The following is a 23,705-nucleotide window of genomic DNA, read 5'->3' as shown; positions in this document are numbered from 1 at the left end:
CATCCCTCAGCCATCTCGGGGACCAAGAGGAGACACAAATGCTCCCTTCACATTAGATGTTGGAAGAGAAGGGGCTCGTTTATTCAGTTCTAGTCATGCAATTGGATGGGTAACTTGTGTTCCTCTGTCTCACACACAGCGTAAGTCTAGAAAGTAAAGCAGGTAATTTAAAATGTGGCTGCTACCTCATTAACCAGTCAAACCGGCAGATAAGGAGTCCACCAAACTTTGCAAAGCTGAGGGGATGACCTTGCAATTGGGGACTTCCCTGCTGGCCATGTGTGAAGCGTCACAGCGGGCTCCTGCCCCTCCAGCGGCTGAACCCCTGGGGACCTCTCAGCTTTTTGGGTGCCAGAGCACCAGCACCACCAGGCCCAGAGCAAGACAGCACTGACCGTCCTGAGGCCCCACGCAGAGCACAGCATGCCTTGGCCATGGCGCATGGAGCAGGTGGCCTGCTCTGTTTGCCAAACCCACCCAAATGGGGCTGCCCCGTGTGCTCCGTCCTCAGCACACAACCTGTGCCTCCATACAGAGGTGAAAATAGTTTCACTGCTAGGTGTAATCATGCAGGTCCATGGCTACCCAGTTAAATGGCTTAGGAAAAGAAGCATGGTTTGCTGGTGTGAGGCAGCACCTTTATGTTTCTATCTCTGTCTTCTAGGACAGGAATCTTGCTGCATGCTCCATGCTCCACCAATGGCTGCCCCAGACCAGACACTTAGTGGGGAGAAGGGACTGCCAAGTATGTTTGATGGGAAGGTTAAAAGGAAGCTGGGGAGGAGGTCAGAAAGGCAAGGATGAGCCAGTAGGCAGAACAAAGCATTAAAAACTAGTGTTTTAGAGTAAGAGCAGGGAGAAGCAAGTATGTTAGGTTGGTGCAGCAGTGTGGAACCTGGGGAAGGCACAGAAAATACAGAAATCTATAAAAGAACTTTGTGCCTAAGTCCAAGAGGTTTATTCTCAGCTATTGCCTCATTTCACAGGTTTTAATGCTTTTTGCCAGCAGAACTAATTACCTGAAAGTACCCTGTCCAGCATGACAGGGTACCTCCATAGTGCTGCACAACTTGGCGGTCGGCGTTCCTCAGGATATTTGCTTTTCTTTCTATTTCTCTTCAGGAGCCTAACTTATTAACATGGGCCAAGCCAGCCTAACGTGTGCAGAATCAGTTGCCACAAAAAGCACAGGACTGATAGTCCAAATTTCAGTTAGTACTACACATTGTGCACTCCCACAATGTAGGAATCAAGACGCTTAAATATGACACTGCTTATTAGATCAGTAGATCTAGTTTAGTAATCTGGCAAAAGAAAAGCAAAAAGCCAGACAGAATCTGCATATGGGACCCTACATGAAAAGAAAATTTAGAGTGAAAAATCCTGGAACCATATGCGGCAAAAAGAATTTCCTCTCATCACCACAAGCAGCAGAAGGATCCATGGGTCTGCGTGTGTTCAGAAATTATGGATAAGCTTTGGACACTGTTGCTGTCAAACTTAATTGCAGACCAGAAGTTGCAACTTCACTATATAACCAAAAGAGAAAATAATTTGCTGTTCCCAGTCTAAATCTCAGTCAATGTGAAATATTGTGGCATCTGCACCTTTTGGGGGTGTATTAGTAACCTGAATAGGGACTAATTTAGAAGTCATTACTTAGGCTCAATGCTTTTGATTAAAAAGCAGGGCTGATGATTAGCAACATAGAGCCTTTCATACTCTAAGATCTTCCATTATGTATTTTAAGCAAGACCTTTGTTTTCCTCTGCTATCAGTTTGCTGTCATCAGAATTACAGTTCAATGTGTTTTGCAATAGAAAAAAGGCTGCATATCTCCTGCTTAAAATATCTAACTGAAAGGTGATTTGAATCGCTGAAAAGCTGGGGAGTTTATACCAATTTAATTGTAACAACTTCAGTTGAACATAACAACCCAAATTCCTTGCTCTGGAGTTACATCAAGGGTGAACTGCGTCACAGGCAGCTTGCTTCTTAGAATCAGAAAGATAGCTGATGAAAAGAGCAGGTGCAATTTAAAAGGGGGTTTAAATTATATCCTATAACACACCACTTACATTACCCATATTATGCTCACTTAGATGACTAAGTCTATTCTCTAATTACACTGGAGATAATTATGGCTGAGTATAATCTACCTAAGAATTATTAGACTGTCTACAGAATGATTACATACCAGCGACACAGAAATTTTGATGCTTCCTTTCTGTGTAAGCTGTCATGAACTGTGTAAAGCAGCAAGGATGAGTGGTTAGAGCATGGTCCTGGGAATCAAGAGAGCCTGGGGTGTATGTCGTTCTGCCATAAGCTTGCTGCTTGGCTTTGGATAAATCTTGTAACCTCACGGCAATTAAATTACCTCATACATGAAATGGGGAGAGCATTTACTCACAGCTGCATCTTCGAAATCTTTGAATGGAGATTGCTGCGTAAACAGAAAATACAAAATTATAATAATTAGGACAAAGTCACAATGCTTATCTATTGATTATTTGCTCTTTGTCTTTAATAACATAACAGCAGAATTTATGGATATTAAAAAAACTTTTTTTTCTCCTGTAAAAGATGAGTTTCCAACGGGATGCAACATCAAAGAAGGGGAGCAGGAAGGACACATCTTTAGAAAAGAGAATTTCAAAGAACCTTTGTTCCATGTTTTATCTGTGAAAGGAAGAGACCGAAAGGCAAACACAGCAACATACAGCTTAAGTTACAGTTTATTTTTGTTCTTCTTTAAACACCTCCTTAGTTGGAGATCAAAGCCTATTCAGCAGAACCAGTACCCAGAAATCCTCAAGACACTGCAGCACTAATCTTTGATTCATCATTTCCAAAATACTTTCCTCTGCAAGTTCAAGACAGCAGCCATGCAGGCATACAACTGATGGAACTAGTTTTCTCAGCAAACAGTATTTAGGAGAGAAGTTGGCTTAATGCAGATGGTAAAAAAGACCATCTAAGTGTTGAAATTACGTAAAAAGAGGTACTGTGACAGATTTTGGTGAAAGGGTAGTGCAGCCAAGAAAGCCCTTTTGTTAGGATTCATTTTTGTTATTTCAAGCCACCGTCTTAGTCTTGTTCTCTCTGGTGGAGCACTGATTTGGAGTGCCTAAAAATCAGATGAACTGGGGTCGTACAGAACAAATGTACCTGGTTGCTGCTAAGTCAGAATTCTAAGCCTATACCCATAAAGGCATCCCACTAAACTTAAATAATTCCTCTTAGAGTGAGTTATAGGAACGAAAAAAACTCGTACATACAGAGTTAGTAACATTGAAAAACCCTGCGAGACCCTAAGATAATAGTTACACCATAGGCCAGTAAATTCAACTGATGTCACAGAACAAATCTAAAGAGCAAAAAGTATCAATGGTACTCAGGTGTTTTGAGTTTTTTATATAGTCAGGAGACTGGAGCAGAGAGTACTTCTCCCACACTAAAGGTGGCTTTGCCCATAACAAAGAAAGAGGGTGGCAGGTGCAATATTCTGAGGTGAAGTAAAGATGTCACCTGCTGGGCTCAGTGAACGTTCAAAATTAAAAAGATAGGAGAAATCCTGGCTGCAGCCCCTTTATCCGATTATACCATTGAAGATTAATCTATGGAAATGGCTGCAGCTGTACATAAGATGTCATTGTAGGCACAATGGCAGGCTTAGATGCCGAGCTCTTACTCATGCACCACAGAAGGTGATTAATTTCTCCATTGCACAAGTGACATAACAGAACACAACTGCTTAGCCTGTGTCACAGGGACAGAAGACAGCATGCTACAAGGACTCTGGGCATGCTGCAGTTACCCTCAATGTCTAGAAACCTGTCAGGCACAGCACTGGACCACACAACTGAGCTGCTCCATTGCCCATTCAAAAAGGTTGCCTTCTTCTGGAGTAATGATTTATCAAAAAAGCATCAGTCTCTTGCTTTGTTTTCATAAATTTTGTAATTTTCCTTGTTTTAATTTACAGTAACCTGTGACAGCATACTTATTTTCATAACTCTAAAAGGTATCACAAGACATTTATTATTATTGGCTTATAAAGTCCGTGAGCCTGGAGTTTTTTTAGTGTGTTAGAACAGCACCTGTGACAATGAGGCTAAAACACTTGACAACAGCTTAAGACTCATAATAATAAATAGTCAAGGCGGGTGGAAGAAGGAAATCTGTCATCCTGAGACGATAAGCCAGTAATGACAACAAAGAAGCAGAAAATACAGAGACAACAGCATCACTTTCTTACGCAATGATCCCGTTTAATCTTCATGTATGCCTCCATTGTTATGATGCTGCCTGTACAGAAATGCTTGTAGCAGACCGATGAACTGGAAAAGGCATCTCACTTCCCTCTGCAAGAAATGTGCTATAGTCTTGCAAAAAATGTGCTATAGTAACTATGTACTAGATAGTTACCCTAATTAAAATTATACTAAAATTCAAGCATAGTTTTTCTCAGCTTAGCATTATTCATAAAATTGCAACAGCTTGAACATCAATACATAAGACAAAAAAAAAGTTCTGGTGTTACGCAGGTGATACAGAAGTTCATTAAAGTGACTGCATACCTGAAGCAGCTTTATATTTTATATTAGTGTGTTATGTCTGAATAATCTACGTGTAAATTGCTGCAAATTAAATCACAGCACTTAAAGATCGGACAGTAATACAAGGGACAGAAAATGCCACTATGTGATTTATCAGCCATCTGGTGCAGTGCAAATAGCACTCATTCAGGGGAGGTTACAGTCTTCTGATTAGTTACCACAGCAACAGGTCTGCTGAGTACGCTTAAAAAGTTGCGCATGTGTCAGCAACCTTTTTTCTCCTCCCATATACATCATACACTGGGAGCTGTGAGCAGTGGCATGTCCTTCCTAAGCTACGGATGTTTTTGCTGCAGCATTTTCCATTATTCCACTTTTCAGGAGACTTAAAACATGGGCAGTCTTTTTTTTTTTTTTTTTTAAGACTTTAAGGAGTCCTGACTCCAAAAAACCCCCTTGATGATTAAGTCATTTTCCGTATTCATGGAAGTGGTAGATAGCTGCAGGTGGGAAGGGACCTCTGATAACAGGAATACTTCAAACTAAAATAAAACAAAGAAGTCCCTTTGGCTCCTGTACTTCCAAAAGGATAGGAAAAATATATTTTTTAAAATGTCCACAACTGAGTATCTCTGTCATAAAAGAGCCCACATTTACATAAATGGCCTTGTCCACAACGTACAACTGGAAAACAGTAGTTAATAGGAGATGGGAAAAATAACAAAGCTCAAACTGTATTGTATGTTTCATGCTGGTTGCATGTTATTCCTTATGTACATATTTTAATAAAGAAATGTCAACAATAAATTACCCAGGAGTTTTTAAACTTCCTTATATTGGCTGTGGATATCAGCCAAGAAAAACTGGATGGTACGGAGAGCTATTCCCCTGCCTATTTTCTCTGCTGTTCACCCCCAGTGCAAGGGCCCCTGGTGTTTTCTCCAAGCCTGCCCTTAGCTTTACCCCCAGGCAGTGGTGTGACAGCACGAGCCTGGCTGGTGCCGCTCCAGTCTGTCCAGAGGCATCGACACATCCCTGTGCTGCCCTCCCGCAGCGGCCTGCTCGAGAAGCAAGGTGTGAAGGTGCAAAGCCAGCAGAGGTCTGGCAGGGCATATTAATCAGTGTCCTAGAACCCACCTCACCAGCCTGCCTTCACACAGCCCCACCACTGTGTGAATGGCTGGTTGTGGCTGTTTCGAAAGGGTGCCATGGTAAGCTGGACTTCACTCAGGTTAGCAACAACAGGATCTGGTACCAAATGAATAGGAGCGTTGGCCATTTCTGCTCCATACGTGCTCCCATTGCAGTTTGTGCTCATTTGTCAGCTGCAAGATGAGCATCACGTGTCTGGGAGCTTTGCTTCAGAGTGAGTTTTGCAGAGGCAGAGCGTTGAATTATTTCAGAGTGCAAGTCTACATCACGATGTTCGTGTAACCATGTTAAGCCCAGGTTTTAACCCAACTAATAATAGTGACAATAGCAATGAGGACACGATGGCACATAAGGGCTGAAATACTGGATGCAAATGTAAATCTTACCTTCTGTTAAAAGTAAGGAACATCGCCAGTCTTACCTCTCTAAGTATTGTGGTCAGCATTGCTAAGAGTAAAATCCAGCAGGTCATAATTTTCTTTAAGCTACGATTAGTCCGTCAGCTATAGCCCTATAGATTCCATACCCAGAGATGGACACAGGGTCACCAAAAACATTTGGCATTGTATTTATGGAATGAAAACCTGTTCTCTAAAGACATATCCCAGCAGATTAGAGAGACCAGAGCTAAGCTGTGCTATTTACTCCCAGAGAGACAGCAGGCCAAGCACGCAAAAGAAATAGGTATTACCTAGTTCACTATGCAGGGAAAGAGGCAGAAGAGGAAACATCAGCTGCTTTAAAGAAATTTCAATGGCAATAAAATGTAAGAGGACAGGATTGATTTAATGCTTTCAGTCTGACTCCCAGATGAGGAATCAATTATCCTGCGTCATTTAATCTCCTTAAGCAGGTCATGACACAAACCAGAAATTAGAAGCATTGTATCTAGTATGAAGAGCAGCTCTTAATGGTAGTTAGCATCAGCCTCAGATTTTTGAGACGAAAACGTAACTGGGATTTGGGGAGCTCTGAAGAGTTGGCTCCACCAGATTTCCGCAGTCAGATCCTAATATCTTAAAAGTGGGTTTGTTCATTGTTTACCTAATGGAGATGCAGAGCAGTTACAAGCAGAAAAAGAAACTAAAAAAACCCCACCTATCCCTGTGGACAAACTCCAGCCCTCCATGAGGAACATGGCCTTCAGAAACCTTGCACAAAATCAGTTACCTGACACGTTTCAAACTATCCTCTATCTTCACGGCAAATTTCTCAGCTAAACCAAGCTCCTACTTTTTTTACATCATTCAAGAGAACAGAAATACCACATGGCTCCTAACCGGGTGCAACCCCTAGCTAAACCAGCCTGCTTTTAGAACAGAACCTCCTAGAAGGAAGAAATGTGATGCAGGAGGAGGCTCCATCTGAATCCCCTCCAGGCTGGGAGAGCTGATAATGAAGGTCCTTGTCCCTGTATATACAGATATATAGCTTCCTACTGAGCTTTTCAATTACATTTCTTGTGTGAAACTGTTGACATAATCAAGCACAAGTATGAAAACAGAAGCAGGTTAGCTAAAGAAAGATCCTTATTTTGTCAGTGTTGTTTTTCCTATGTACCAGGAAGAAAGTAGGGCACAGAATATAAGCATTACGATTAACTTTCAAGAGGCTAAAATTATCCAGGATTATACAAATATAAGCAGTTTTTGTTTGTTTTATTTCCTGTTACCAAAACCAATTCAGCGTTGAAGACAAATGAAGGGTTTTGGGGTCGCAGGTTTTGGTTTTTTGGTGGGGTTTTTTTTTCAAAAGCTCTATGATGAGGCTGATGTATTTTTAAGCAAACTCAGCATACCTATTCTGAATATTCTTTAACGGACCTTAGAAGTATGAATTTAAACTTTGTCATAAGAGTAAAAATCCATATAGAAACTAGCTGAAGCAGTGATTTTTAATCAAAGTCAGATCAGGAACCAGCCTTATTATTTGCAGTACCTACATCAGTGGCCGCCAGTGTTCTTTCTTCCAAGCAAGCAGATGCCAGAGGATCTAGGAAACAAAATCTTTTGCATTTCTCACATCGCTGTGTGTACTTCCACTCTCTCTCAACACATTTTCCCTAGCTTTGCTCCTTTTCCCGGAATGCCCCAAAGCAATGAGCTTCCCCCATCCTGCTGATACTCACCTGCCATCTGAAACTGGGATTTCTGGATCAAGGGATAGACCACCTCGTATCCAACAGCAGAAACAGTGGGGTGTGGGGAGCATGTATGACAAAGACAATTGTAATTTAAAGGCTGACCTGTACCACCTATTTTTACACTGAAGTACTCAGGAAACATGCCACAGATCATTTTCGTTCTAAATTTCATGAAGAAGAAACTATGGTAGCAGTTTGTTCAGTATGTACTTAACACTGCAATTCTATGACTCTGTCACATATAGTACTCACCAAAACACCTCTGTACTGGGGATGTTGCTGGCAGCACGAGGACATAAGGTACTGAAAACAAAGATTTAAGACCTTATAAAGTGATTCGTTCATTTTCAACAGTTTGCCTTGTCAGTTGATCTCAAAGAAGAAAGCTTTAAAAAATATTTCAGACTATAAGCACCATTCCTGAAGCTTTGCCAAAAGCTTTCTTGTGTCATTGCATTGCGTATCAAGAATTTTCAAATAAAGTGAGCTCTGAAGGCTGCTTCTGTACCTACAGAAGGCAGCAACTCCCACTGTAATTGCTAGGTAGTGGCTCTGAATGACAGGCTGCAGTTCTAAAAACCATGACTACATATTTTCCTATATAACCACAAAACAACAAGAAACGTGTGAAGAAGGCTATAAGCTGCAGGAGGAAAGTGCTCTGTTTTGAGCCCTCTCCACTTTTTCAAGTGCTGCATTTTACAGACACGCAATGAGGGTTTGTTTCTTCAGGGGAAATACACCTTGCACTTCGCACGCAAGCCAGCCAAAATGTTGCTGAGTGCCACTGAAGTTCCAATATTCCTCCTCCTCTTGGGGGACAGGCAGCTGCCTGCCTCTGCTCTCCTGCAGGTAGCTAGCTGGCTCCTGCTGGCACTGCAGCAGTATGCCCTGTGGAAGAACAAGCAGATGCAGTTGAGGTTAACACAGGCAGTGCTATTTCTACCCAAGAAATCCCTTCGTCTTCACAGAAGGACTTTAACAGTAGCAAACAGTAATAAAGTTGAAGTGGCTTCTCAAATCTGCTGCTGCTTCTGCACTTTTGAATTTTTTTTTTCAGTTCAATTTCAGAAATTTAACACAGCTACCAAGAAAAGCACTAAGAACAAAAACCATCCACTCATCTGGCATAAACCTACACACACCACCAAATAAAGCATCTTGGTCCTGCAGCTTTAATACTCTGCTGGCATTAACAAGTTAACTACATGTTCACTGAAAGTTATTTTTTTGAAGTGCTTCAAAAATCCAAGCAGAGGATAATGCATATGTACATTTCACAGCATTCACTGACTCCGAACTCCTATTATGTAATACAAACGAAACAACAGTTGGCCCTTACTGAAGGCACATACCGGCACCCCATTACTTAAGCTTAATTTTTTATATATTTGGTCAGTAATCTGGGCCAAGTTTTATTTCATGCTTTTATGCTTTCATTCCCCAGCCAGATGTCCGGAGAACATGCTAAACACTGCAAACAATCATCTAAAACCCCGACAGACCCAATGCAAGTCTCAGTTCTGCTCTTCCCAGCAGCGCACGCACACAGAGAATTTCCCCTTTGGTTGGTTGAGTACCTGCCAGTTCCCACATCCCAGGCAAGATTGCCTTACGGGTCAACTTCATATCTTATTAGCCCTCCTTGGCCTAGGCTATGCTAATTGCCTAGGCTCCCCATGTAGTCAATGGAGAAAGACAGGAAACTCTTATTTGATAAGGCATCTATCCCAACACAACATGAACAATATACATGTAATGAGTTGCCCCCAGGTGCCTAGCGCTCTGGTGACTGTAGGGGCAATCAAGACACCCAGCACAGAACAGGCAAGCAACCTTGGGAGAGCTGTAGTTGGGCAAGCTTAATTTTCGTAAGTGATGAGAAAAAAATATCAATATGCAAAATCACAGTAAGAAGAGCTAAATAGGTAATGATTATTCATTATTTCCTCACACTACAAGAATCAGGACACGCAAGAAGCCTAAAAACAAAAGGAAATATTTTCCTACACTATTCTACTGTGACACTCACTGCTATAGAACATTATGGAAGCAAAAGTATAAATGGGTTCAAGAAAACTAAATGGCATCATTGAAGAAAAAGACCTAAAGGTTACTGAAAACGAAGTATGTGGCCACAATTCTGTATCACGTAGGCCATCAGCCACAAAATGCCAGATGCTGGAACAAAAATAAACCAAAACAAAACCCCCACCACTGCATACCTCCACTTACACTTTTTTCCCCAAAACAGTCACTATTGACAGCAATCTGTAATGTCCATATGCAGCTGAACTCAACAAAGTAGTCTTCTAATACTTACTTGCAACACTAGGTGGCAGGGAAAACATCTAGCTCATCTACAGCATGGAGAACCTTAAATGTAGAGTCTCACTTGGCAGTAGTTAAGGATTAGTGCAGTGCAGCAATCTCGATTTCATACAACTGGATTTGCTCTGTGTCCCTACATAGCCTTGAGCAACATTTTTCAAGTAAAATACTGTGTACAGGGACCCATATGTTAGTGGTGCCAGAATACAGGCTAATTCCTTCCCTGAGATACTTTGCCCTCTCCTTTAAGAAACCATGGACAACTGCAAAATGTTTCTTCCTCTCCAGAAACAGTGCAAACAAACACAAAATGGAGTCGAAATCCTCATGGTCTCCACCTCTGTAAAGACACAGCACAGTAATTTACCTCATGCCTCTATTTTTCTAAAAAGTCACTTTATTATTTAAAATTCACATCACTCGTGTGCTACTTGTGAAAATACTGCAAAGGGGCAATGATGAAAGAAGTTCTGCAACTCAGGCAGTTGCAAAGCAGGCAAACCAATTGTACTGGTTTTGGCTGGGATAGAGTTAATTTTCTTCATAGTAGCTAGCATGGGGCTGTGTTTTGGATTTGTGCTGAAAACAGTGTTGATAATACAGGGATGTTTTAGTTACTGCTGAGCAGTGCTTACACAGTCAGGGCCCTTTCTCCTTCTCACCCCACCCCACCAGCGAGTAGGCTGGGGGTGCACAAGAAGCTGGGAGGGAACACAGCTGGCACAGCTGACCCCAACTGACCAAGGGGATATTCCATACCATGTGATGTCATGCTCAGCATATAAAGCTGGGGGAAGAAGAAGGAAGGGGGGGATGTTCAGAGTGATGGTGTTTGTCTTCCCAAGTAACCATTACACATGACGGAGCACTGCTTTCCTGGAGATGGCTGAATGGCAAGCGGTGAATGAATTCCTTGTTTTGCTTCGCTTGTGTTGTGTGGCTTTTGCTTTACCTATTAAACTGCCTTTATCTCAACCCACAAGTTTTCTCACTTTTACCTTTCTGCTTCTCTCCCTCATCCCACCAGGGGAGAATGAGCAAGCAGCTGTGTGGTGCTTAGTTGCTGACTGGGGCTAAACCATAACATCAATGCACATTGTTCTTCAGGCCATACTGATCCTCCTGTCAGTATGCTCTTCCCCTTCTGCAAATGGGAAAAACTTCAGACTTGTAACATTTTGCTCAAGATCTCCCTCAAAACTTGAGAGGAAAAAGGTATGATCTTTCTTCATGAATGCAAACTCTGAGTTTCAAAACAAATGTGTGTGTACATGTAAAGGACACCACCTCTGCACTGCAGCATAACTTGCTATTTTATAAATTACAGACATTTCGTAGAATGTTGCTGACATTAGAAGCGAATGCCTGACATTTAACTCCTACTTTGTTCACGTAATTTATAGAAAAATGCAGACAATTATTGGCACAGTTGGTAACACTCTCCGTTTAGAAGAGCAAAATCAGCATGGGATAGTCATTCTTCTCATTCAGCTTTGTATCAGTTTCTCAGCTGTATGAAGAGGTGCTGACGCCTTCTAGTACATCTTTTAAAAATCTGCAGAAAAAGCTGCAAGGCCAGCACCCTGCTTTTTAAGCACTGACACACAAGAAGGAAGGTCAAGTAATTAAGCCACAGATTAGAAGCTATACATAAAGGAGTCACTGAAAGTGATCTTAACACACAAACAAATCACAGAAAGGCAATGAACTGGATTTTGATTTTTCACAATGTTTGATAACTGGAAGGTTCGTTTCATTTCTGAAAAATAAGTTAATACAAAATTTAAAAAACACTGATGTGCAAGTCTTTGCTGCATAAAAGGAGGTACATTTTCATACTTTAAGATCGTTTAAAACATTTGTACATAATGAACAGAAATTCTTTTATATAAACAGAGTGTTTCTTTGCCAACAGCAGCTGTCAACTCCAAAACACAGCATTAAGACTACACGGGAACCAGACAGTCTAAGTCACTGCCATTTGTGTCAAAAAAATTATGCCACCCTTTTCTACAGCTCATCATGCTTGTATGTAAATTCCCTTGCAGATATAAACCCATCACTGTCTTCATCTTCTTTATCAAATATATCTTCAACCAAAGCATCATGCTGGGTGTCATTTACCACTGCTCCATGCTTTTCAAATTCTTTCTTCAAGTAAATTTTCACCTATTAGACAAAAAGGTGAGAGTTAATGTTTTTAAGCTTATGAAAGAATTGATTACTGTAGCATAAGAGAGGGCCACTATGTTCAGGATGGTAGTATTAGACAATAGATACCTTCCTTCCTATACCACTGCCAGAATACTACTTGTCTGACCGATTCTGCAGCCCCGTTCAGTGATGGAAGACTCTTTAGTAATACAAGCGACAGTAAAACTAGCAAATCAGTTGCCATACCTTTATGGTATCTGACTGAAAAAATGAGCCAGGAAAACCTGTCATCTGATGTCTATACAGTAAAGTATAAATAGCTAGGCAGAAGTTATTAGCTACCAATTGGTCAGAGACCCAAACAGCTTTTTCACATCATAGCACTTTGACAAACCAGTAGATGTAAACAGCCACCCCAAATATAAACAGAAATCTGTCCACAATCTCAGTGTTTGCTGCTCTAATGGGAGCTACACTAATAAAGACTTATTTCTAGACATCTCAAAATTTTGAAGAACAAAGATTCAAGGTAGCTTTTAAACAGACTAGTGGAACAGTTATTTACACTACGCTAGCTAATGGTGAGCAGTGTTTTGAACATCAGATTATTTTTACTGAGTTTAAGGCTTACCTATTGAGATCCCAAGTGTTCTGAATTGCAAGGCCTTCTACAAGAACATCAATACCAACATACCCACCTGTTAAACAGATACCACTTGTACAACAAGAACTGTTAACAGTGGACTGTTAACAGCAAGATAAATGGGCCATGTTTCAGGTCTGTTTTGTTCACTTCACATTGTGGTATTTGTTAGGGTCATTGCTTACATTTCTAATACGCAGACACTAGACACACTGACACTGTCTGTCTGATGCACAGTACAAAAGATTAGTCTTTTGGGTCTAGCAAACTGTACCAGCCTCAAATCAAAAAGAACTCAGTGGTTTATCCTAACTTCTCATAGATGACTTTTGCACATCGGAAAAGCAAAAGACTGAAAATAAGAGGCAAACAGAAGGTGAATAATACTGAATACATGTCCTTCAGACAGTGAATGATATGAAACAGGACTGCCCTACAGCAGAAGAATTTCTAATTCCAGTTTATTAGTAAATCAGCAACTAACTCCAAAAAGCCCTGAAGTCTGGTTTTATTTCTAAGATGTTTTACTTCATCCAAGTCTCCCGTAAGCGTGGGGCACACATGAGTTACATGCCTATGCCTCAGCTTACCGAGGCTGCTTTTGACCCCCAGTCCAGCAGTTCTGCTGGGATCCAAGGCTCAGCATGATGCAGCACAGATATGCATCCTTGGCTTAGTTTTACTGGAAAAAAAAAAAAAAATCTATTGTTAAGGTCTAAGAAATTATGTGAGCTGAAGCCATGTAAGAAAGGCAAAGCACAGACAGGAGCTTAATTGTTGAGCCAGGAATAGTAGTTCAAGAGCATTCAGCAGGAAATATACCAACACAAAAAGGCATAAAACACCAAAGGCAAGAGAACTGGAAAGCAGCAACATTGAAAGTCATCTCCAGGGGAGAACAGAGACTCACCCTTCGCCACATGACTGGTGATCACCTGGCCAGCAATGACTTTTTGGGTGTCTCACCATTAATGATGAGCATATCAGTTCAGTAGTTATGCTAACAACTCGTTAGTCCTAGTTACCCATACTATGCATCACCCAATAAATAATTGCCTTAAGCACTCTTAAGTATTCTGCTTGTGGAGTTGCTCTGTGCACAGTAGTAGCTAAGATCTAACTTGTGTTTAGATACTTCCCTAACAGGATCAAGTTAAGCTTATCTTTCCGTTTCCACTATCCCATCCTGTTAGGTTTGCTCACAAGAATGGTAACCCACTCACCTCTTGCTTGGACAGTTTCCAGTCATCATTAAGATCCATCTCTTGGAATGACTCATGAGACCTTGGTCCATTCCTAATTTCTAGAAGGTCAATGTTGAAAATCAGTGTGCTCTCAGGTGGAATTTTTCCTGCCCAAAATGGTAAACATGGAGAAAAGTTAAAAACAACTACATATTCAGTGCCATACAAAAGCTGTATGCGTCAGAGCAATGTTCTGGTAAACCACTACTTTCAAAACATCCTGCAATTTGAACTAACAAGGGTAAGTATCTGTGACAGTGATAACTGTAACTATTTCAGACTGTAGCCTGGACCCTGAGCAGCCCTTACAGCACACGTGCAACTTTAGATGCAATAGTTTTCTTGGAGACTAGTACATGTTGATGTGAGCTTATATTCAGCAATCATCATCACAGGTTTATCAGACAACATTCTTGAATCTCTTTCATGGCCAGAGCCAGATAAAGTGGAAAACAGTGAAGGAGACTGTACAGCCAGCCAGGTGGCCACTACTGCAACATACAGCCAAGACTGATTGACAGGGTAGCAAGAAGGGAGAGTTCAGTCCTCCTGATACACCATAACCCTGCCAGTCTCCAAATTCCTCTCCACTGCCAACTGACACCTTGTACCTGCTATTCTACCACTGGAAAAACTCTTCCTGCAGAGAAAGACAGAAGGGCAGCAATGCTGTCAGTATCCCATAGCTGTCTCTGGACTGCCGCACAAAGCACTGAGCTACTTCCAAACACACAGCAGAAAGTAGGTATATAAACCTTCTCAAAAGACATGTGTTGGCACCATGCCATTTTCAATGCAGGTGAACAGACTGGTAATTTCCTAATAGTGCCCAAAACTACCCTGGCAATGCCACCGCCCCTCAAGGATTTCAGTTTATCAAGCATTGGCTTTTATAGTGATGTGATATGCCTTCATGCTGATGGGTGAAGCTACTGTCAAAGACCTTTTAGCACACCACTTTGCTCCTTATATAGAGAGAGGCTGAACAGGACCAAATATATTTCTATATTGGATGGCAGCACCCCAAAAAAATATTCCTGTGCCTTGAGAAGATAGGGAAAAAACAAAGCCATGTCTACTATTTTGAAGCTATGGTGTTAAATACACCCTGAGCTGCAGCAACAAACAGGCTTGTAGATTTCTGGGATGAATAAGTGTGCAGAAACTTCTGGAAATATAGGGCACAGTGGCCTGCTTAGAGTTTGGAACACAGGTAATTCTTCTGAGTGTTACAGAAAAAGGCATCTGACTCATCATTCAAGTCAGACAGCAAGCAAGGTGGGAGGCTAGTGAAATTATGTGCATTCAGAGGAAAGCATGAAGAAAATGGAATAATTCTGTCTTCAAGGGCATAATTTGAAAATAGCAACATAATTATGTTCAAATACTTCAAAGTTTTCCTAAAGCAAGTAATTTCTTACAGCAGTTAGCAGTGTTTACTTGTTCAGCTTTCTTGCACTAAACAAAGAGGTGAGGCTTGCAAGTCTTTGAAGAACAACCGTAGTGCTTTACATATTAATCGAGGCAATTAGGCCTGTGATGACTATAGGAGCACTGCAGCATTTAATATCTTTTTGTGGAAAAGTTTACAGTTGTGCCCTGCATACAGCAACTAACTGACCACCACAAGCCTCCTGTTCTCTACTAGAAACACGATTACCTCTAATGCTCTCTCTTGAATCTCAAACCGAGGCTTCTAGAAAAATATGTTTTAAAAGGATACTTTCAAGAAAGGAGGGTATGAAGTATGCTGTATGTATGGAGTACTACTTAGCCTATGTTCAGCCCTATGTGCCAGAAGATACAGACATGCAAACACTCCTCATTCCTAAAACAGTCTCAGATTAATGGGAGAGGACAGTAGCAGGAAGGATTATATGTTCCAAGACATTTATCCTTTCTGCTTTGAAACCTTGCATTACCTTAGGTCATTTAAGATAACTGTTGCCATGACAAAATATTCCTAATAATTGCTCAAAAAAAGTTAACTAAAACAAACCCCATAAAGCAGAAAAAGTAACCTTCCTGCATCATTCAAGTTGTCACTCATTTAACTGCAAATTCCAGATCTGGCCCTCCCATTAAAATAGGAATCTGGAAAAGTTTGAAAGGAAAATCCCCAAACACCATCAGTAGTAGACAGGTTGAGAAAACACTACAAACAATGCTTTTATCTGTCTGTACACCATTCAATACATCTCCAGCAGATGCCAACATGACTGCCCATGTACCTGCATATCTTACTGTGGATAACAGGGACCACCGCTCAAACTGAAAATAGCTAAAAGAGGGAAAGAATTAAATATCCCTATATGGAGAAATAAATGGTGACTTTTCACTGTATCAGCTACGAACTGGTTGGGCAGCAGTACAGGGAGTTTCTTAGGGTTCTAAAAGAAACCTGCAAGCAAGAATGAGGCTTGCACATGCACATTCATGAAGTATTACCACAGACACAGACACAGATGCAACAGCCAAAGTGCCAACTGTTACCTAAGCAACCACTTGCAGCTTTACTGTAAAGGGGGGGGGGGGGGGGGGGGGGGGGGGGGGGGGGGGGGGGGGGGGGGGGAGAAAAAAAGTAGAGCACTGTTGAGCACAGCACTAAAAGAAAAGACACTCAGAACATACAGCACAGCAGCTACCATCAATTCCTGTTTTTTTCCTGCGTTCACCATGTAACCACTTAATGGTCATTTCTGCAGAAAAAAATTTGTGAGAAAGAGCACCTGACTACATCAATTTTTCTTATTTAATAGAATCAGCCTGGAAAGCTTGCTAACCTCTCAGGCCAAGAATAACAGTAAAATACAGAGATTAAAACCAACTAAAGTAAGGGAAGGACTTCAGGTGTTTTACCTTTCCCTTCTTTTCCATAAGCAAGGGCTGGTGGAATAGTTAGCTTCCGCTTCTCTCCCACACACATGTCCTTCAAACCTTTGTCCCAGCCTTTGATAGCTTCCCTTATGCCAAGTGTAAACCACATAGGTTGACCATTGTTATGCTTGTGACTGGAAAAGAATGGAATAAAACACTTAGTCTTTAGACAGCAAGTTCCATAAAAGGCACGTGGAACAGATGGAATATGCTCACAGCATAGATATATAATTAAAACCACACCACTATTTGGCATCTTGGCATTTCCTAAATGAAAGACCTAGACTTTTAAAGTCTTTAAAAACTTATGCCTTGCACGACAAGGTTCCTTAAGAAGTGGAAAGAAATAGAACAACATCTACATGGTGTGTTTATGAAAACACGGAGCAACCTGGATCCCCACCTTCACTTCCCTGATCACCTATTTCTACTTTGAAACTGATCAGACTAGAAAGGCATTTCTACTTAAAAATCTACATTCAAGGCTATGCATATTCTTTGGTATATTGCAAATCAAAAACCAGCTTGGTCATGATTACAATATACCTTATAACATGCTTAGAAGAATCATCCACATCTCTTCAAAAAAAGCCATTAGGAAAAAAACAACTATACAACAGATAGTCTAGAAAAACAGAAACAAATGCATGCAAAACATTCAAGTTTAAAATAGGCAGACAAGTCCCTTTTCCAATTTAACCAGGTGGCACACCAGGACTACTTTCACTCTACTGACAGACACAGAATTTTAAAAGTTCGATTTACTAGTCATGCAGGAAAGGTGCTTAACAAGAAAACAGAGCACTTACAGAAGTTAGTCAGCAGCAAAGACTTAAGAGTGTCACTAGAACTCCTTTTAGAGAGGCAGGTAAACTACAAGAGAAAATTAGTGAGATTTTAGTTTAAATCGTCTGCAAGAGCATAAACATGCAAAACATTGTCCTTTTTTTTTTTAAAACGTTCCACAAAAGTAGACTTCAGACATAGCCTACAGATACTTGAGCATTTTGCTGTCTCCCACTATTAACGCTTCTTTGATGTTTTACAAGAAAGGCAACATTAGCAAGTCGTTGCAGGCTCTTAGCAGACTCCCTCGAATTTCTGGCTCTTCCTCCTACTTACATTACTGTGGCTCTGGTATGTTGATTTGTCTGGTCGGGGGCAGGTGAAGAATATACCGTTTCAGTAATGAAAAGCTGTCATTGTGCTGCCAGTAGTGGACGGATATATATAAAACTTTTTTTTTTTTTAGTTAGAGGCAGACTTCTCCCCTAGAAGTTTGCTTTAGAAACTAGACAGAAATTCGTGCATAGCAGAAGACTTATTAAACCGCTGCTATCATATACCAAAACCTGTGTCGAAGTACCAGAAGAGGATGCGTAACATCCCTATCTTTTAACAAATGCCACATGGCTCTACTTTCTACAGACTAACCAGAAAACAAAAGCTAAATAAGATTTATTTTATATCCTCGGTCTTGCAAAGGGAAAGGAAACAAGCTTCACTGTTGGTGTTCATCTTAAACAGCACTGAGTCAGTGCTTCCTGAACTGTCAAAGTATAAAGGCAAACCAAACTTTCTGAAAATAGGTGGCGGTGGAAAGGGTCCCACTGACAAGTTTGTGCGGCGTTATTTAAGCTATTTTAATTTAATAACAAATACAATCTAGGGCATGCTATGAACACGCATGCATTGCTTTTGTTCCCTTGCACACAGGTAAATGGAAGTTTTGGGCGTTTTGGGAGGGAGGGGTAATTGTAAAAATAAAATAAAAACCCACCCCCCCTCACCAAAACACTCCTCACAGAGCTACTTCGCAGATGGATTGCGGGCCACTGTGAGGTGTCCAGATTCAGGAAAGCACTGCCAGAAGAGATCACCTACATTAAAATACATACAAATATATATATATATATATATTTCGCCGCGCAAGCTCACCCACTAGCCCGCTCGAAGGCGAGCCGCTCGGGGCGAGCTACTTACGTGGAGTGGAACATGGAGCCATCCCTCTCCAAGTAGCCCTCGTAGTGAACCAGCATCATGTCCCCCCACTTAGTCTTCCTGTGGCAGAGGAACGGCTTCTGCAGCACCTCCACCTTCACGTCAGCCGCGGGGATCAGCGCCGCGGCCGCGCAGCCCAGCGCCGCGCCCAGAAGGGCGGCCCGCACCGCCGCCGCCATCGCCGCCCCACAGCCAGGGCCCCGCGGCGCCCACCTCACCGCCGCCGGGCCGCCATCCCGCACCCCTCGCCTACAAGCCTAGCGGCGCGGCTCCCCGCAGCAGCGGGCAGGGCAGAGCAGAGCAGAGCAGGGCCGGGCCCGGTGCGCGACCCCTCTCGCCCGCCCAGCAGACGTGGCAACGGCCCTCACAGCTAGCAGCCCCCGGCTTCCGACGGTCCGCGACGGGGGGCGCGCCCTCTGATTGGCTCGGCTCAGAGCGAGCCCAGAAGGAGCAGTCGTCCATTGGGATAGGCCCCTGTCCGTCCCTCCGCTTGTCCAATCGGCAGCAAAGTTCCGTGGGAGGGGCGCTGAGTGAAGGCGGTGGGCGGGCCTCGGAGCTCCAGGAAGCGAACGTTAGCGAGAGGGGGAGACCTGCGGAGCGCTCACACAATAGAGCCGGCTCCTGCCGGCCGCCGATTGGGCGGCGCTCTCACGGAAGGCGCATTTCGATTGGCTGCGGAAGGCCACCTGCTTTGGGCTTTCTGCGCCTGCCCCCTTCCCCCTCCCTCCCCCCGCCGGTCACGTGGGTTGCGATTCCTAGAACTGTTTGCGCTTCCGTAGCGCTGCGGGGCCGTTCTTTGGGTGCGCGGCAGCGGCGCGTTCTGCGCTAGGAGCGTGGCGGCCGTGGGCAGGCTCGGCGGTGGGGGCCGGGCCGGGCAGGGCGGGCGGCGCCCCGCTATGGCCCTGGGTGCCGGCGGCGCGGCGGGGCGCGGGGGGCGGTGGTGGCGGCGGCGGCGGCGGACGGCGTGACTCCGCCGGGGGGCGGCCGCGCTGCATGGGGGCGGGGGCCGGCCGCCATGGAGGGGGTGCTGTACAAGTGGACCAACTACCTGAGTGGTGAGTTGCTGCCAGTCCTCAGCCTCTGCGCGGAGCGGGCTTCCCTAGCGGGAAGGGTGCCGTCATCTTCTTATATATATATATATATTTATACAAGTATATATATATCTATTTGCTGAATCTGGATCAGCGCTGCCCCCTGACCCCACTGTGCAGGGGACCAGCTCTGGCTCATCCTGGTTTTCCAGCTGCGCTGTCACATTGTCACCGTCTAGGGCTGGAGGAGGCGTTTAACCCGCTTGTGGGTGCCAGCTCTCGTCTGGGGCGTCCCTTGCCCTCCCTGGGGTTGTGGGTTGGGATTTGGGGTTATTTTGGATGCGTTAGGTCATACTCGCCAGCAAACTTCCCCATTCTGTATGCCCCTTATGAAACTTTCATTGAGTCGCTTTGGGGAGTTGGGGGAATCCCAGACCTGGGAGGAAAAGGTGTCGGCATTAAATCACACTTGGGGGATTTGGATGAAAATGCATGCAAAAAAAAAAAGAAAGGAAAAAAAAAAAAGGGACTGTCCTGCTAGCGCTAGGCCCAGAGTTTAATTTTTGGGGTGTTCCTGTGCCATGGGAGGCTTGACTTTCATAGCAGACTCAAAGCAGCTGTGTGTGGCCAGGGTTTGCTCAGTGGAGGTTAAAGGTGGTGGGGTCAGAAACACTGCAGAAGTGGGGAAGGTCCGGTGCCACCCGTGTTCCTGTGGGGTATCCACCGCCGATGCGTTGCAGTTGGGGGTGGCTTGTAATTTGGGGTGCGTGGATGTGGTCTTGGCTGGTGTAAACCTCTCTGTGGTTTGTTGAAACAGTTTGGAAACTTGATGGTCAGAGAAAAATAACCACGACCTTGACATTGCCAGGTGCAAGTTTTGCTCAGGAGTGTAGGCAGGAGGGCTGCCTTCCTGCTTGAATTTTTTTCAGAGAGGCTGGAACAGCTGCACCTCTCTGGTTAGTTGGGAAAGTGTAGGAGATCAAAATTAAACAAAGAAAAAGCTGAAGCACAAGCAAGTGATGAATTCATGTGGCAGGGGGATGGGAGGAGTGGTGCATGAGGCTGGATTTATTGGTGTGCTGGAAGATTGCTGCGGCTTTTCCCCTTTAGGCAATAGGTGTTCTGAGAGGGGAATAAAAAATTGTCAGGTCTCAGTGAATAGGCATGGATTTATTTTAATTGTTTTTTAAGTATTTGAGAATGCTCTTGAATTATGGATTGTGTGGCAGTAGGAGCAGCCATGCTTGGCTTCTCCATTTGGATTGCAGAACTTGGGCAGTGTTACTAGTCCTTTCCCCATAATAAAAACATCCATGGTTCAGTCGATCTGAAGTTTTATGTGTTTGTTTTTCTTTGCATTGCTTAGATGCTGGGTTGTATTTGGAAGCCTTGTGCTTGCTTTCGTGCCATGGGATCTGGGGAGTGAGTGTCTGTGGGAACCATTGCGTGTGTAGATGACTGACTGGTATTTGGCATCGTAGCATTTGTGCCTGAGTGCGCATGTGGTAGGATCAGCTGGACTTTTCTTCTCTTTTGATGGTAAGATGAAGACTAAGAACCAGAAATAGTCCAGTTCCATCAAATTAATTTTTTTTTGCTAGCCACATTGATATGCACTTTCAACCAAATGACCCTTCGTGAAGAAGGATGACACTTTGCAAACCTCAATTGAAGTGAATGCAGACTGAAGGAATCTCTTTTCCTTGGATGCGTGAGGTTTGCCCCAGCTGAAAACTAGATGAGTTTTTGTTCTCAATAGAGAGAAAATCAGTGATGGAGGATTGAAGCATCTTTCTGATTTCTTTGCTGAAACTTGACTCTGCTAGTAAATGTGGTGGTCAAGGTCACTCCATGCCTTTTCTTAGGTTGTAGAAGGCCTGTCTGGTGTGTGTTTGAGAACAGTAAATATGCTGTTCTGCAAGCTAACTAGGCTTACATGTGCTTTCTTTTGGCGTAAAATTAAGACTTCCTGCCCTGAAGCCATTAAGTTATAAATTTATGTGATGATGGAAAAAAAAAAAGATTGTGCTGGAATGTGGCATTTATTGTAGCAGCAGCACAGAGCTGGGGAGTGAGAGACAGGAAAGCCTCCTTTTGGGGATTAATGGAAGCAAGAGAGTTCAACAGGTCATCCAGAACAGTATTTCTGTCAGTATTCTGCCACCAATATGCTTTTCTTCTTTCTCAAGGTTAACTACTCCGGTGCTGCATAGTGTAAATGATGTATGCAAAAAGTAAGGAAAATATATGTAATCTCTGTGTGTTGGTGTATGGCTATGTTACTAATACAATGCTGACGCAAACATACACAGCAGGTATCTTACGCCCTTTCCTCCTCATAATGAGGAACTCACCTTTGTTTCACACAGTCAGAGAAGAGATAAGACATTCACCAAAGAACAAGCTTAAAACTGTAGAAAAGAACAACTGCTTTGCCTTCCTGCTGTGAGATAGGAGCTGATGGAGTTTGTTGGTAACTGAGTCTTTTCTGGGAATTTTGGTTTTATCACGTCTTCTGTCATTGCCATCATGAGAGGTAAAGTTCACATCAACCTATTTCCCCCTGGCTGTTGGGCAGGGAGCTAGATCTGTGTTGCAAATTACATGGTTATTGACAGCAAGAACATTTCGGAAGTAGGAAACAAGTTTGGCTGTCTGCAGGCAAAGGTCAGAAAGCACAGCATGATTGCCAACAACTGAAAGACAGATTAGCTTGCCTTACTGCTCAAACAAGTTATCTTGTTTTATAATAAATGGACTTGTTTGCTTTGTATAGATTAGGATGAATACAATTAGTGTTACTTGGTTTCTGTTTGGAGATAGGGTTTTTCCTCTGGTGTTGATCCTGTGCTCATGTGGTTTCTATATGCAGGGTTTCCAGTGCTGCCTCTGAAATCTCTGAGTTTAGAGAACTGCGATTTTAGAGTTTTTCTCTCCCCTAATGCAATGGCCACCAGGTAGTGATTTCTCAATGTGATGTTTTTGTTTAAGTTCAAGCGAAGTGTGCCAACTTTGGATCAGATATGTATGCACACAGGTCTAGTCTATGAAAATCCACTTGGGATCTTGTGTTTGCAAAAAGTGTGTCCTGAGATTGCTCTTGTCTATGCTTCCCCCACTAAATTGGTTAAAAGCTTAAGGGAGCAGGGAACTTTGCAAGCAGAATTGTCACTGACGTATAAAGTGTGATAGCACTTTTTCACTTGGGCAAATATATGATGCCTCTGCAAACTTCAAATCATTAATCCTCAAAACCCAGAGCTGGGTGACTTAAATCACGCAGACGTGTAAGTTGGCCTCAGCTGAGCCTACAGTCAAAGCGTGTAACTTGATCTTAAAAAATTCCTAGATTTCATCCTTTGCCAAAACTCTCTATCTAATGTTAGCATTGCTTAGTAAGGGCTGTGGAGGCTAGGGGTGGGCTTATAACATGGATAAAGGGAGTATAACTCTTATTTCAGTACTGCTTATTGTAGTAAGCAGTTGGGGTGATAAAAGCGTCACCCTATACCTTCCCTATAGCTCCTTGGTCTGTTGTGCTGCCGCTGCCTGTGGTCCTGGCTGAGC

The 23,705-nt window shown here is 43.0% G+C and overlaps 1 protein-coding gene across 1 annotated transcript; it reads right to left on the bottom strand.

Moving 5' to 3' along the window:
- Positions 1-11,483: 11,483 nt before the first annotated feature.
- Positions 11,484-19,434, bottom strand: FKBP14 (FKBP prolyl isomerase 14). Its single transcript, XM_050892664.1, has 4 exons — positions 19,090-19,434; positions 17,089-17,240; positions 14,209-14,336; positions 11,484-12,357 (listed from the first exon to the last, which is right to left on the bottom strand). Exons 1-4 carry the CDS (start codon positions 19,284-19,286, stop codon positions 12,199-12,201), a joined length of 636 nt encoding a protein of 211 aa, XP_050748621.1. The 5' UTR covers positions 19,287-19,434; the 3' UTR covers positions 11,484-12,198.
- Positions 19,435-23,705: the final 4,271 nt, after the last annotated feature.

This window comes from Gymnogyps californianus, chromosome 2, assembly GCF_018139145.2.
Source record: "Gymnogyps californianus isolate 813 chromosome 2, ASM1813914v2, whole genome shotgun sequence".
Taxonomy (NCBI): domain Eukaryota; kingdom Metazoa; phylum Chordata; class Aves; order Accipitriformes; family Cathartidae; genus Gymnogyps; species Gymnogyps californianus.
The sequence above is the reverse complement of the archived record's forward strand: the minus strand, read 5'-3'. Positions and strand labels throughout refer to the sequence as shown.

What these genes read in the sequence shown, in the direction of transcription:
- FKBP14 (XM_050892664.1), bottom strand. Translation starts at nt 19,286, where the DNA reads ATGGCGGCGGCGGTGCGGGCCGCCCTTCTGGGCGCGGCGCTGGGCTGC. An exon ending in GGCTCCATGTTCCACTCCAC is followed by an intron (nt 17,241 to 19,089) that starts GTAAGTAGCTCG and finishes ATTCTTTTCCAG; the next exon opens with TCACAAGCATAACAATGGTC. An exon ending in GGAAACTGTCCAAGCAAGAG is followed by an intron (nt 12,358 to 14,208) that starts GTGAGTGGGTTA and finishes TTTGTCTAATAG; the next exon opens with GTGAAAATTTACTTGAAGAA.